General features: G+C 44.0%; 1 protein-coding gene across 1 annotated transcript in view; it reads right to left on the bottom strand.

The window, feature by feature from the left end:
- Positions 1-1,524: 1,524 nt before the first annotated feature.
- Positions 1,525-11,676, bottom strand: part of CREB3L1 (cAMP responsive element binding protein 3 like 1) — an 83,318-nt gene continuing 73,166 nt past the window's right edge. Inside the window, exons 8-12 of the mRNA XM_035115505.3 lie at positions 11,455-11,523; positions 8,312-8,411; positions 7,156-7,276; positions 3,854-4,118; positions 1,525-3,164 (exon numbers count right to left, since the gene is read on the bottom strand). Of these exons, the coding sequence (XP_034971396.2) occupies positions 3,128-3,164; positions 3,854-4,118; positions 7,156-7,276; positions 8,312-8,411; positions 11,455-11,523 (592 nt within the window). The 3' untranslated portion in view covers positions 1,525-3,127. The remainder of the gene's footprint in view (positions 3,165-3,853; positions 4,119-7,155; positions 7,277-8,311; positions 8,412-11,454; positions 11,524-11,676) is intronic.

Genomic DNA, 11,676 nt, shown 5'->3' with positions numbered 1-11,676 from the left:
GCTGAAGACCTAAGGTCCCAAAAATCATGTGTCAATAAATTGATAGGTCAGCAAAGCAAGTATATTTGGACTTAGACTCATAGAATCATGGAGTTGGAAGAGACCACAAGGGCCATCCAGTCCAACCCCCTGCCAAGCAGGAAACACCAGGGTCACTACACCAAAAAGTCTGGGAACTGCTGCACTACAGGACCAAACAGGAAGTGCTTCCAAAGCTGAGGCTTCATCCTACCTACAGACAGAAGATATAAAGTACTCTCACCACCCATGTCTGAAACAAGTAGAGTAGTTTCCTATAGGTGACAGAGGTCTGGCAGGCATGTGGAACTCCCTTCTGTAAAAGCTTTCCCTTGATGTCGTGAGTATTTGTTATTGCAGAATGGAAAGGGGAAGAGAACCATTTCAAGAGTGAAGCTGCCGGAGGTTTTAATGTGAGCAACAAATGCAGATTAATATACATTAAACCCAGTAGTTAAGATTGCTGCTTATGAAAATAGTCTATATATTTCCCCTAAGAGCTTGTTCACATTTTACGGTGGAAAAAACCAAGTAATTTCTCCAGGACTATATTTTTAGATTACTGGGTGGGTGTAGTGCTGGAAGACTATTGGAATATTTTGACGTAGGCTCCGTGGGTCCTTACTTACATGTACATGTTCGCAGTCTGATATTGCCAAGGCTCTGGTGGAAACACTCTCGGAGGAAGTGAAATGGGGCCAGCCGGTATGGCTGCATAGCAGAAGTGGCCTGGGAGTGAGTCTCAAGGGCTGCATAAAGAGACCTTGAGGGCCCGTTTGACCCTAGGCTGAAGTAGTGCATTTTCAGAGAAGGCCTTTCAAATCTCACAGCCTTTAGGACATTTATCTACTGGGCTTTTAGAACTCCTATGCATGTTGGATTCCTCCCTCCACATTTTATCCTCACAACAATCCTGTGAGGTAGGTTAGACACATTTTATTTCCTTGAGAAATTGCTTTGTATTTGCAATTAGTCTTGAGGAAGACCTAGGTGTTCCCTCCAGGTCATGCAGCTGCCATTGCTGGGAGCCTGGAATTTGCTTTTGTTTTTATTATGTCTTTTCTTCGCATTGTGATTTTGTGCTGTGAACTACCCTGAGTATAGAGCGATGTGCAAATTTAATAATAGCACATCTTTTATTTGCTTGTTTTGAAAAGCAAATGTGCTTTTCTCCTACCAGCAAGGATAGTTCCCATGCAACAAGATTTCTTCCTCATCTATTATATTATAAGTATATTATATTATAATTATATTATTATAATACAATAGCTACCGGGGTATTGCTATCAGAATGATAGATCTAGGAGGGAAGCTGCTGTCATCATTCCCTAGTAATTAACATTTCTGTATAAGCCCTCAGAGAAACACTGCTCGGCTCAGAGACCTCTGCTCACAAAGGGAGAGCACAGCTATTATTCTGTGAGTGATGGCAGGCCTGCACTTGCACTGAGATTTGCTAAATTAATAACCCCTCAATTAAATAATGAAGAATCTGAACAACAGAGCTGATGCTGCATCTTTTTTTTTAATTTTGCTGCTCCAAAGCAATTGCAGAGCTAGTAACAGAAGGAAAAGAGCGATATATAGTATTTAAAAAGAAAACTAGGCAAACAACAGCTGCTAAGACTAAGAGGAAACAGCGACCTGCAAAGAGAGGAAGTTCATAGAGGCCAAGCTCGCAATAACTCTTAATAAAATACAATACAGAAAATAGGATCTGAGAGTCTCCAAAATACAATATCTTAAGGGATTGGCAATAATACAAAATAAGGTTCATTATGTACAAACAATTTCTGCTTTTGGTCTCTGTACAACCATGTGAACTTGAGGCACGCATGGACTATGCCCAGCAGCATGTCTAACTATGGAACAGTGGTTCTTTATGCTGGTTTTGGGTTGGGACAGAGAGAAGGGTGTTTTAGGGGTGGGGTGAGGAGGCTGCAGCGATATGTGTTGGTCCCTGGTGGACTTGACTGGAGAAGAATTGCTCTGAAGGATCTCTCCATCCCTACATAAACTTTGGAAAGGAAAGCCAGGGCTGCAGCTTGCTGACTTTTACATCTGTCCCAAATGTCACCAGGAAACATTAAATGAATGGGGGACATGCAAGGAACATACACTCGTCCCTACCATCTCTGCAGAGTGAGGAGGAGTGTATTGAGACAGAGCCAGCCAAATCTTCCTTTTCCTTAGGTAGCTGATCTGGAGGCTCATCCAATCTGCAGTCTCATGTTTTAAAGGGGGAAATGATAGATAAAAAGGAGCCCTTGAGGTGGCTTGTCTAGAGAAAATTGAATGAAAAGACTGTCTGCAAAGAGAGCCAAGAACTGGGATAAGATTTATTCCCAGGTAAGTGTGTTCCTCATCACAGAGGAACTGATTCATAGGGGTACTTTGTGAACTCTGCTTAATGTTTGATGGGGGAAAGCCTCCTTTGAAGAACGTTTTTCTCTTTCTCTTATCTGAACATTTAACTGTAATATGTCTCTGCCTTTGAATTCTTTCATATTTTGTTTTTTATGTAACTATGTAGAAATAAGTCACAAAGTAGAAATTAAGCTTTTTCTGACACAGAGACAGACACGGCTGGGGGAAATTTATATAGTACAGATTTGTGTGCCAAGAAGTTGGTAACTTGTGGTGACATATTGCAGAGAGGGGAAAGAACATAACCAGTGGACGTGGTGATTGTGAGTGGGGGTAAATTAGAGGGCTGACCGAGGCTTCTGACCAAGTTGCCAGACGCAATCCCTGATTGTGGGGAATGCAATTTTGACACTGGGAATCGAGTGTATAAGAGGCAGAACTCAGGGCCACTTTGGAGGTGTCTAAATGGAACATCCTCTCCCATGTGCTGTGCAATCCTATGCATGTTTACGCAGAAGGAAGTCCCATTCTCACCAATGGACCTTCTCCCCTAGTAAGTGTGTTTAGGGTTGCAACCCACACCCCTTACAGTGTAATCCTACACATGCTCACTCAGACTTTAGCCCCACCAAGTTCAATGGGACATACTCCCAGGTAAGCATGCATGGAATTTCAGCCTTGACCAGGCATCTACTAAAGGATCCTCCACCCAGACGGAAGAGGCCCCGAGGGTTGGCAGCTGCTACAAGTATTCAGCTGCATCACTGGAGGTTCTGTCTCTGCAGAAAGAAAGGGAAAAAGTACCAGTCAGTCATTTTGTCACCTGCTATTTATTTCTCAACTCTGTCCTCATAATCAACAACAACATTTTATATATTTATATCCCACCCACCCCCACCCCCCAGAACTGGGACTCAAAACAAGCACAGATAAAACACAAAATCCTTTGTTCTATTTTTCAGGTTGGCTAGTGAGGTTCCTCGGAAGATTCTCCTATTTCCTTATTTCTCACTGTCAGTTGAGTGGGGTGGGGTTCTCTTTGCCTGGACCAAGTTTTCCCAAACTTGGTTCTCCAGCTGCTTTTGGACGACAGTCCCCATCATCTCTGGTAGCTTGTAGTCCAAAAACAGTTCGAGACCCAAGTTTGGAAAACCCTGGAACATAGCTCAGAGTTAAGAGTTTATGCTGTGCACGCAAGAGGTCTCAGGGAAGGATCAGAAACTTTAGGTTTATGGTTGCAAACAGAGAAGAAAAAACACAGCCTGCCCTTGTGACTCTTGAAGACTGCAATCAGCAGTGATGTTATGGCATGGAGTGCCTGACGTCTGCAGATCTGTTAAAAGCACAGGAGTAGCGGTTAGTGGTTTTCTTTAAAGTTGGCAACCCTGTTTGGACCCCACGTCGCACTTCAGAGATGGAATATAGTTGGTATGAGCTGGAAAGAGACGAAAGCCCCACACCTGCTTACCTCTCCTGGAATGGCTTCTTGGGGTTAGTGAGAGCTGAGCTGGTCTGGTTCTGATCTGGCCCCTCCTGGTGGGGTTTGTGCAGGTATTTGGCTGTTTCGTGGGCCACAGCCAGGGGGCTGTGCACATGCTCCTGAGGTCGCTGTTCTTCGCTTTGGCTTTGGTCAGCCTCCCACTTGTCATGAGGCTCCACAGAGATGAAGGAGCTGTAGCCTTCCTCAAGGGAGCCCCCATGCTCATCATAGAACAGAAGGCGCCGTGACTGAACTGAAAAGGGAGAGTTTTGTTAAGGGCTGAGAACAGGAACTTCACGAGGCTGTTCCCAGCCCACTCCAATGTGCCAAGGCATGTAGATAAAGCCAGTCACAGAATATAGAGACATCTTGACCATCACACACAAACGTATTGCAAGGCTTTGCATTCCCTCCCCTTCTTGTTCTCAACAGCTTCACAGCAAGCAGAAATCTAGCAGGTGAGGCATTCATCTGCTGCATCTCCATAGGAGTAAAAGCTGCACACATTCCATTTCTGCCTGTCATGCAGTTCCTGGAGGCTAAAAAACCAGGCCAGAAAAAAAGTGGCAACTGTCAGAAAACTTAGTTGTCGGATACCTGCCCAATATTATTCACTAGAGTGAATTCAGTGGGTGTGTTTTCATAGGAGACCCATATAGTTCCACTTTCAGGTCCCATAATTTCAGGACAAAGAAACAAAAACACTTCTTCCTAAAATCCAGCTGTGGGACCCAAATTTATTTTTCATAAAATGGTGTCATGTGATCGTAATACATCCCAAAACTACATGAAAATGTTTTCTGACCACCGGCGGAACCCTTTGACACCAGAGTTGGGGCCAAGTCTATATATTGCAGGCCTTCCAAATAAGTTTCTGCAAAACAACACCCTTATGGTAACAACTTCTTCACACGGTGGTCATGGCTGTGCAGTGCTACTTCCATGTGGATGTTGTATGTAGAATATACCAAGCCAATACCAGAGATTCTTGGTGGCTGCTACAGAGTGGAGAAGTTGCCACACAGACGCTGTGATTTATAGGCTGCTGCTTTGTTTGGGCCAAGAATGTGGCAGCACCTTTGAACATGATATCTGTACCTTTAAGGAGCAAATAAAGTCCTTCCTCTTTGCAGCTCCATGCCTGTATTTAAACAGAGCTGAGCCTGATCAGGGTTTGAATGGGAAGCCTACATATGTTGTTCCAGGTTTTTAAGGGATGGTTGGGATACAAAAGCAATAAGGAAAAAGCACTACTAAAACTGCCACTGAGGCTATAAAACAGACTATCCCAACTGCTCGAGGGCTTTAAAACAGGCCATCTGTTCAGAGAGAGAGAGAGAGAGAGAGAGAGAGCGCTATTCTTCCTCTCTTCAAGGCTTTCAGCTGGTCTGGCTACCCAAGGGCCAATATACACATTGCAGCTGCCTCCTTACTGAGTGTTGGCTGAGCCATAAACAAACAACTTAGGTCTGGTTGTGACCTCCATGCTGCCAGGCTTTAAAGCAGATCATCCTGCCTATGGCCGTACACAACAAAAGGGTACCAGCTGTTAGTAGGTTATTGGAGATTTTAAATCCCCCCATTCCAAAATGCCAACTCAATTGAGATGAAATACTTAGACCTAGTGCTCATGAACAGCAGATAGGTTGGCAAGCCAGTGTCTCGACTGTAGCATTTCAGACTGCAGGTGAGGCCTCAACTGAATAAATAATTCTTATGTACTTTTTAAATATTTCCCCCATCCTTTCCCAGTGAGCTAAGAGGTTCCCTGGCACCAGTAGAGAATCACAACAACCCTCTATGATAGATAAGGCTGAGAAATAGTGACTGACCCAAAGTCACACTGTGAGGTTTATGGCTCACTGTGCTACATTAGGGACTTTAAGCAGGCGAAATATGTGCTCCCTTTTCCATGACATCTAATTTTCCACAAAGAGGAAATCTGTATGAAGGAGAAACCTAGCGTGGTCAGGGAGTAACAAAGGAAGCTGCCTTCTCCGAGGGCTCAATGGACAATGAGGCTGACCGGGTACAAGGCAGCTGCCTGTGTTTCTCCTTGGCAAGCTAGCTCTCTATTTACAGGATTTTTTAAAAAATGGGGAAGCATTCTATAATATCAATCCCCCTCCCAAGTACACTCCTTGTACAAATCTAAAGTGGTACAGAGCCCACAGGTTTATGTGGGAACCAGACCCTTGTTTCCAGCTTGTCTTGCCGTGTGTGTTAAGGAGACTCATTAGCCCAAAGAAGGATTTTAGATCAGAGGGCTGAGTTGGAGTGACAGATATAGGCCCCATTTGCACTTTAAAGCAGTATCATACCACTTTAAACCATCATGGCTTCCCCCAAAGAATCCTGCGAAATGTAGTCTGTTAAGGGTTTATCAGGAGACCTCCTATTCCCCACCAGAGCTACAATTATCAGAGTGGTTTAACACGCAATGCCTCTTCCCAGAGACCTCTGGGGGTTGCAGCTTTGTGAGTAGGAGTCTCCTAAAAAAACTCTCAGCACAATTTTAAAGGCAGGCCAAGAGTGAACAAATGAACTGGAAGATCACATGTTTATTTGAATTTGGGCTTTATCTTCCAAGGTCAAGAAAACTTCCTGGCTAATTGGTTTACTTCCCATAGTGGGAGGAACAGGAGAAGAAGCATCTGAGTCTGAGGAAGAGGAGAATGAATCCTTTAAAAGGCAAATGAAGCTTTACTGTACAGCTAGGCCATAGGACCATGTAATGAATAAATGAGCAAGCAGCTCTGGAGGAAAGGTCACCCAGGAAACAAGAGCAATGCATCACTCTAATCCGTGATTCCCAAACTTGGGCCATCAGCTGTTTTTGGACTACAACACCTATCATCCCTAGCTAGCAAGACCAGTGGTCAGGAATGATAGGAACTGTAATCCAAAAACAGCTGGAGACCCAAGTTTGGGAAATACTGCTCTGTTCAAATGATACACTCTTGTAAATAAAACAAACCACAGGGGCAAGACTGGCTGTTTACACACCATACATTTAAAGCACATCCCCACCAAAAAAATCATGGGAGCAGTAGTTTGCCTTTCATAGGCCTATAATTCCCAGCATCCTTAAACTACAGTTCCCAGGATTCCTTGGAAGAAGTAATGGGCTTTAAATGTATGATACATATGCAGCCTTTGCTAGAGCTACCCTTAAGACAGAAGGATAATCTGCACCGTCTGAGGAAATGGCTGGCTGGATTCAGCAGTGATTTGGGGTAGTTCTGGCTCTTCAAGAGGGCTTTAGTAACAATTAGTAACACTTGACTCACTTTTACTGGTTGTGTATATGTCTGGCGTTGGAGCTGTTTTTACCGTCTGCGATGCTGAAGAGAATTCTGGGAGACACGGCATTAGGGAGCCCAGAACCAGAACAAAGCACAAAACGAGGACCTGTGGAGGAGATGCAGCAGAAATAGTCAGTGCAGTCAACAAACAGGGTGTGGATATGTACACGAGTTCACACAAGTCAACTGAGGAGAAAAGAAGGAAATCACAAACTATTACAGTACTGTGAAAATCAACATAATTCAGTTACTAAGCGCATATTTACTTTAGTATTTAGTTTAGATGTGTGTACAGTGGTACCTTGGTTTGCATACATTTTGGATTACAAACACGTCAAACCCGGAAGTGTGTGTCCCGGTTTGCAACCTTTTTTTGGATTACAACCCATTTTGGGGGGATTACGAACAATTTTTTTGTGGGAGGCCCCATTGGCGAAAGCGCACCTTGGGTTACAACCTATTTTGGTTTACAAACGGACCTCCAGAATGGCTTATGGTTGTAAACCAAGGTACCACTGTACTTATTCCATTAAAATCCCAAATGCCAATATGATACTTGCAAGCAAACCAAACCACTGACATCTGAATGTTAGCATTACATTCAGGTTTTAAAACAAATTATTTACTCCATTTCTGTTCTGCCTTTCCTCCAATGAGCCCAGGGCTGCATACATGACTACCACCACCCCTGGTTATTCTCACAACAACCCTGTGAGGTAGACTAGGCAAAGAAAAAGTAATTGGTCCAATGTGAGCTTAGTGGCTGAGTGGGAATTGAAACTGGATGGCCCTAGTCCTAGACACTTTAACCACATTTAGAAGAAAAGTAGGAGAAACAAAATTCAGAGACCACTAAACTAAAACATCTCATTCTTGCCCATAGAAGAACGACACCTCCCCCCCCCCCAGCAGGACTTATGATTTGTCTCCCTCCAAACAAAACATGAACTGTAACAAATGTTTCTTCTTGGATTACCACTCTTGGGTTTGTCTGGGGGAGACAAACCACAAATCTGGTCAAATGGGTCAAACACCATCCAAGTCCAAGACCACCTGGGGGAAAAATGAGATATATGTACACAATGAAGAAATAAAGCTCAGGACTTAAGTAACCAAGGAATGGGTAGCATGCAGACCTTACCATCAAGCAGGTCCCTGTCTGTGTGGAAGCCATTTTATATGGCCTAGAAACTTTCCCTGCTACCAGAGCTTGCAGTTTTTGTAGTTGCTGCAGGAGAGTCCTATGAGAGAGCAATTTTTTTTACATTTAAAAGAAACTGTTAAAAAAATCAGAGAAAGAAAGAAACAGAAAGAAATCCAAAGACATTACAAATTCAGAAACTTATTATTTATTGTTATTATTTATTGAATTTATATACCGCCCTATACCTGGAGGTCTTAAGTAGCCTGAGCTTAATACTTTCAATGTTCTTTTTTCCAGAAATACTATATGCACTATGTAAGATATGAAATGTAAAAATCAATTCAATGTTCCGGTGAAGATGTAAGCACTTCAGAACAAGTCATGGAAATGAGATGCTCCTTTAGCTAACGCTACATTATTTACAGACCCTTTCAACTTTTAACATAGAAACTATCTTATGAACTGCTCTACCATGGTAGGGTTTGCACACCCACAGTGGCAGGTTACATGCCTAATTTTGTTAAACCCCAAAAATGTTAATAGCCTTAGGGATTAATGCCTGAAAACCTCATTTGTCCATAGGTATAATGCTGGGGTTGTTTATTTTCCCAGTAGCTGCTATCTTTTAAAAGAACAGTGTGAACGGTTTGAGGATGTGACGTAATTACTGCTGCACATAGTGAACCATGGATTCAGATTAGAGCTGGATTAGAGTACGTAGACCTGGGAACCATTTCAGAATAACTGCTTTGATGCAGACAAACAGAAGTACCAGGAGAGGAAGAAAGAGTGAGATGGGGGGCAGGGCAGGGGAGGTCTATTATTCCAAATACAACCAACAATAAGCGGAACTCCAGAATTCATGGGAGAAAGGGTTCATAAACTGAACACAAGGATTCATAAAAAGCCCAGCAGATGGCAGTCACCAACCACCAACATAGCTACTTTAGCTACTGAAAAGCGGAGAATATGCTCAACGCTTCCAGGGTCTCTAGGGAGCAGCATCAAGCCACAAAGGTAGGGTCAGAAGCTGCTGTTAGGCAATCAGAGGAAATGAGTGTGACAAAGAGTCTCTGAATGAGGGCAAGGAGCTCAAGTGCAAGGTCAAGTGTGCTGGCAAGATTAAGTGAGGGGATAGGTCCTGGATAACAGGGTCACTGATGATAGTTTCCCCCATTTGGTTAAAGTCTTGCAGATTACAGAAAGCCTGATGGGAAGAGCCTGGGAAGGGAGCATCTAAGGCTGATTACACAAGGACATGAAGCAAACCATGCTGTGAAGCTCCTCTAGAGGTGCTTTATTCCTGCACTATTCATACATATGCTGATCACAAAGGAATGCCTTAATTCTGCCCACAGAAGAAATTTGGGTGCATTTCAGAGGGCAAATAAGCCCATACTGTTTGTGACTAATGGGAATGCTGGAAAGAGAAGACCAGGTCCTGTTTCTGCATTGCTCACCTAGACCAGGAGAAGCCAATGTGGTTCCCTTCAGATGTTGTGGACTACAACTCCCATCATTCCTGACTGTTACGGTAGTTATGCTGGAGATCATGGGAGTTGTAATCCAGAATATCTGGACGGCAACACATTGTCTTCCCCTGACAGAAAGTGAATCCTCTATAAAGAAAAGTCTGTACTCCTGGTTCCTTCTTCCATCTCAGCACCTCTTGGTGTGGATAATACATTTGTAAAGCTGAAAAAGCTATTCATGTGACCCCAGCCTGTGGGCATGCATGGAGAAAAAGAGTGAAACTAGAGCACAGTAGCCTAGTCTAGGATGTGGAGGTGTTGCCCCCAAACCTGTTGTCTTTTGCATATGTTTTATGTGCTGTGACTTTGGTTTTGGCCCTTCATGGGAGGCTAGGCAAAACTCCCGGTCCCCCCTGTTGTCTTCTCCCATTGCTACATGAAGCGGATATTTTGTCTTCTCCATAAGCATCAAAAGAAACAAATTCCTTGGACAGAGATTCTGCCAGGCGGGAACAAGGGGGTCTCAAGGATTGTTCAGGCAGAAGCCCAGCTCACGGCAAGAGGCAATATCTGCTTCTTTGTTATGGCAAGTGTGGTGCCTTAGAAGGGGTGGCACCACACCAAAACCTAAACCAGAACCGTACAGAGACAACTCTCCCCCAGATTGAGGCAAGAATCCCAGGAACTGTACTTTCCCCCTCTCAGATCTACAGTTCCCAGGATCGTTAAGAGGAAGCCATGTGCTTTACATGCAGGTGTGGCCTTTGATTCTGAGGGCAGCAGTTTAGCATTCTGTTCCCAGCCTATTTTTTGCTAACAGGCCTGCCATAAGAACTCCCCTAAAACTGCTCCTCATGTAGCTGCTAGACTCTTTTCTAGGTAACACTCTCCGCACCTCAAAGAACACAGAAAAGAGTTTCATTTAATGCAACGAAAGGCCAGGTCCTCAACCACTCATAGAAGGCCTGGGGGGAAAGTAGAACTCCACACAGTCCCCTGTTCCTTCAGGCATCTTGATTGGCTCTGAGCTCAGCTGGTTGTGTTTTTTGCCTCCCCACCCCACCCCACCCATCTATAAAACCCTTCCAAAAGATCAGCTTCTAATCTGGACATTTGGCTGGTGAACTTCAGTGACTGAGCCAGGACTGACTTCCTTGCTCCCTTCAATGCAGGCCCACTTAACCCTCGTCCTGGTCGCTGACTCTTGTTCACCATGGCCCGTTCCTCACCCTTGGCTATATAGAATGCTTCCCGGGATAATGATTCCAGCTTATACCTACCTAACCTTGGCAAGCACTCTCCCAAGAAACCAATCTACAATTAATTTCACTTCAGCTGTCAGCCAGTTGGCCCCAAGGCCAGGTAGGCCACTGGGAGAGGGGCAGGTTCTCGAGAACAGGAGGAAATGGTCCACTCAGAGGTGCCCCCATCTGCACCTCCATCTGTCAAAAGTTCCTTCCTGGCTGTCATAACACAAACATTCCTCATTTGCTAACCAAACCCAGCTGACTAGCTGCTGCTGCTGCTGCTGGAAAAATAAAAAAGTTATACTTTGGGGTAAGCCAAAGTCCGCCAAGAAATCTCTTCTCTTTTTGTTCCCAGCCTTCCCCTGACCTCCCTTGCTTGGCACCATCCTTCAGTCAAAGATCAAATGTGGGTTCTCCTCACCTGTTTGCATTTTCTAAGGTCTCTACTTTTTTCCACAGTTCATTGTTCTCAGATGTATAACTTTCAACCCTGGAGAAGTAAAAACAAGCCCCATTTTAGAAATAAAGAAATCCATCAGCCTGATGCACAGCCACCTCCAAAATCTCACCCTTAAGCGCTAACCTACTGTAGATGCAGCTATGAATTGCAGTTAACATTCACAGTTTTGTGATTTAAATAACA

The sequence above is a fragment of the Zootoca vivipara genome, chromosome 1 (genome assembly GCF_965207765.1).
Source record: "Zootoca vivipara chromosome 1, rZooViv2.hap1.1, whole genome shotgun sequence".
Classification (NCBI taxonomy): Eukaryota; Metazoa; Chordata; class Lepidosauria; order Squamata; family Lacertidae; genus Zootoca; species Zootoca vivipara.
This window is presented reverse-complemented; position numbering and strand designations above follow the sequence as displayed.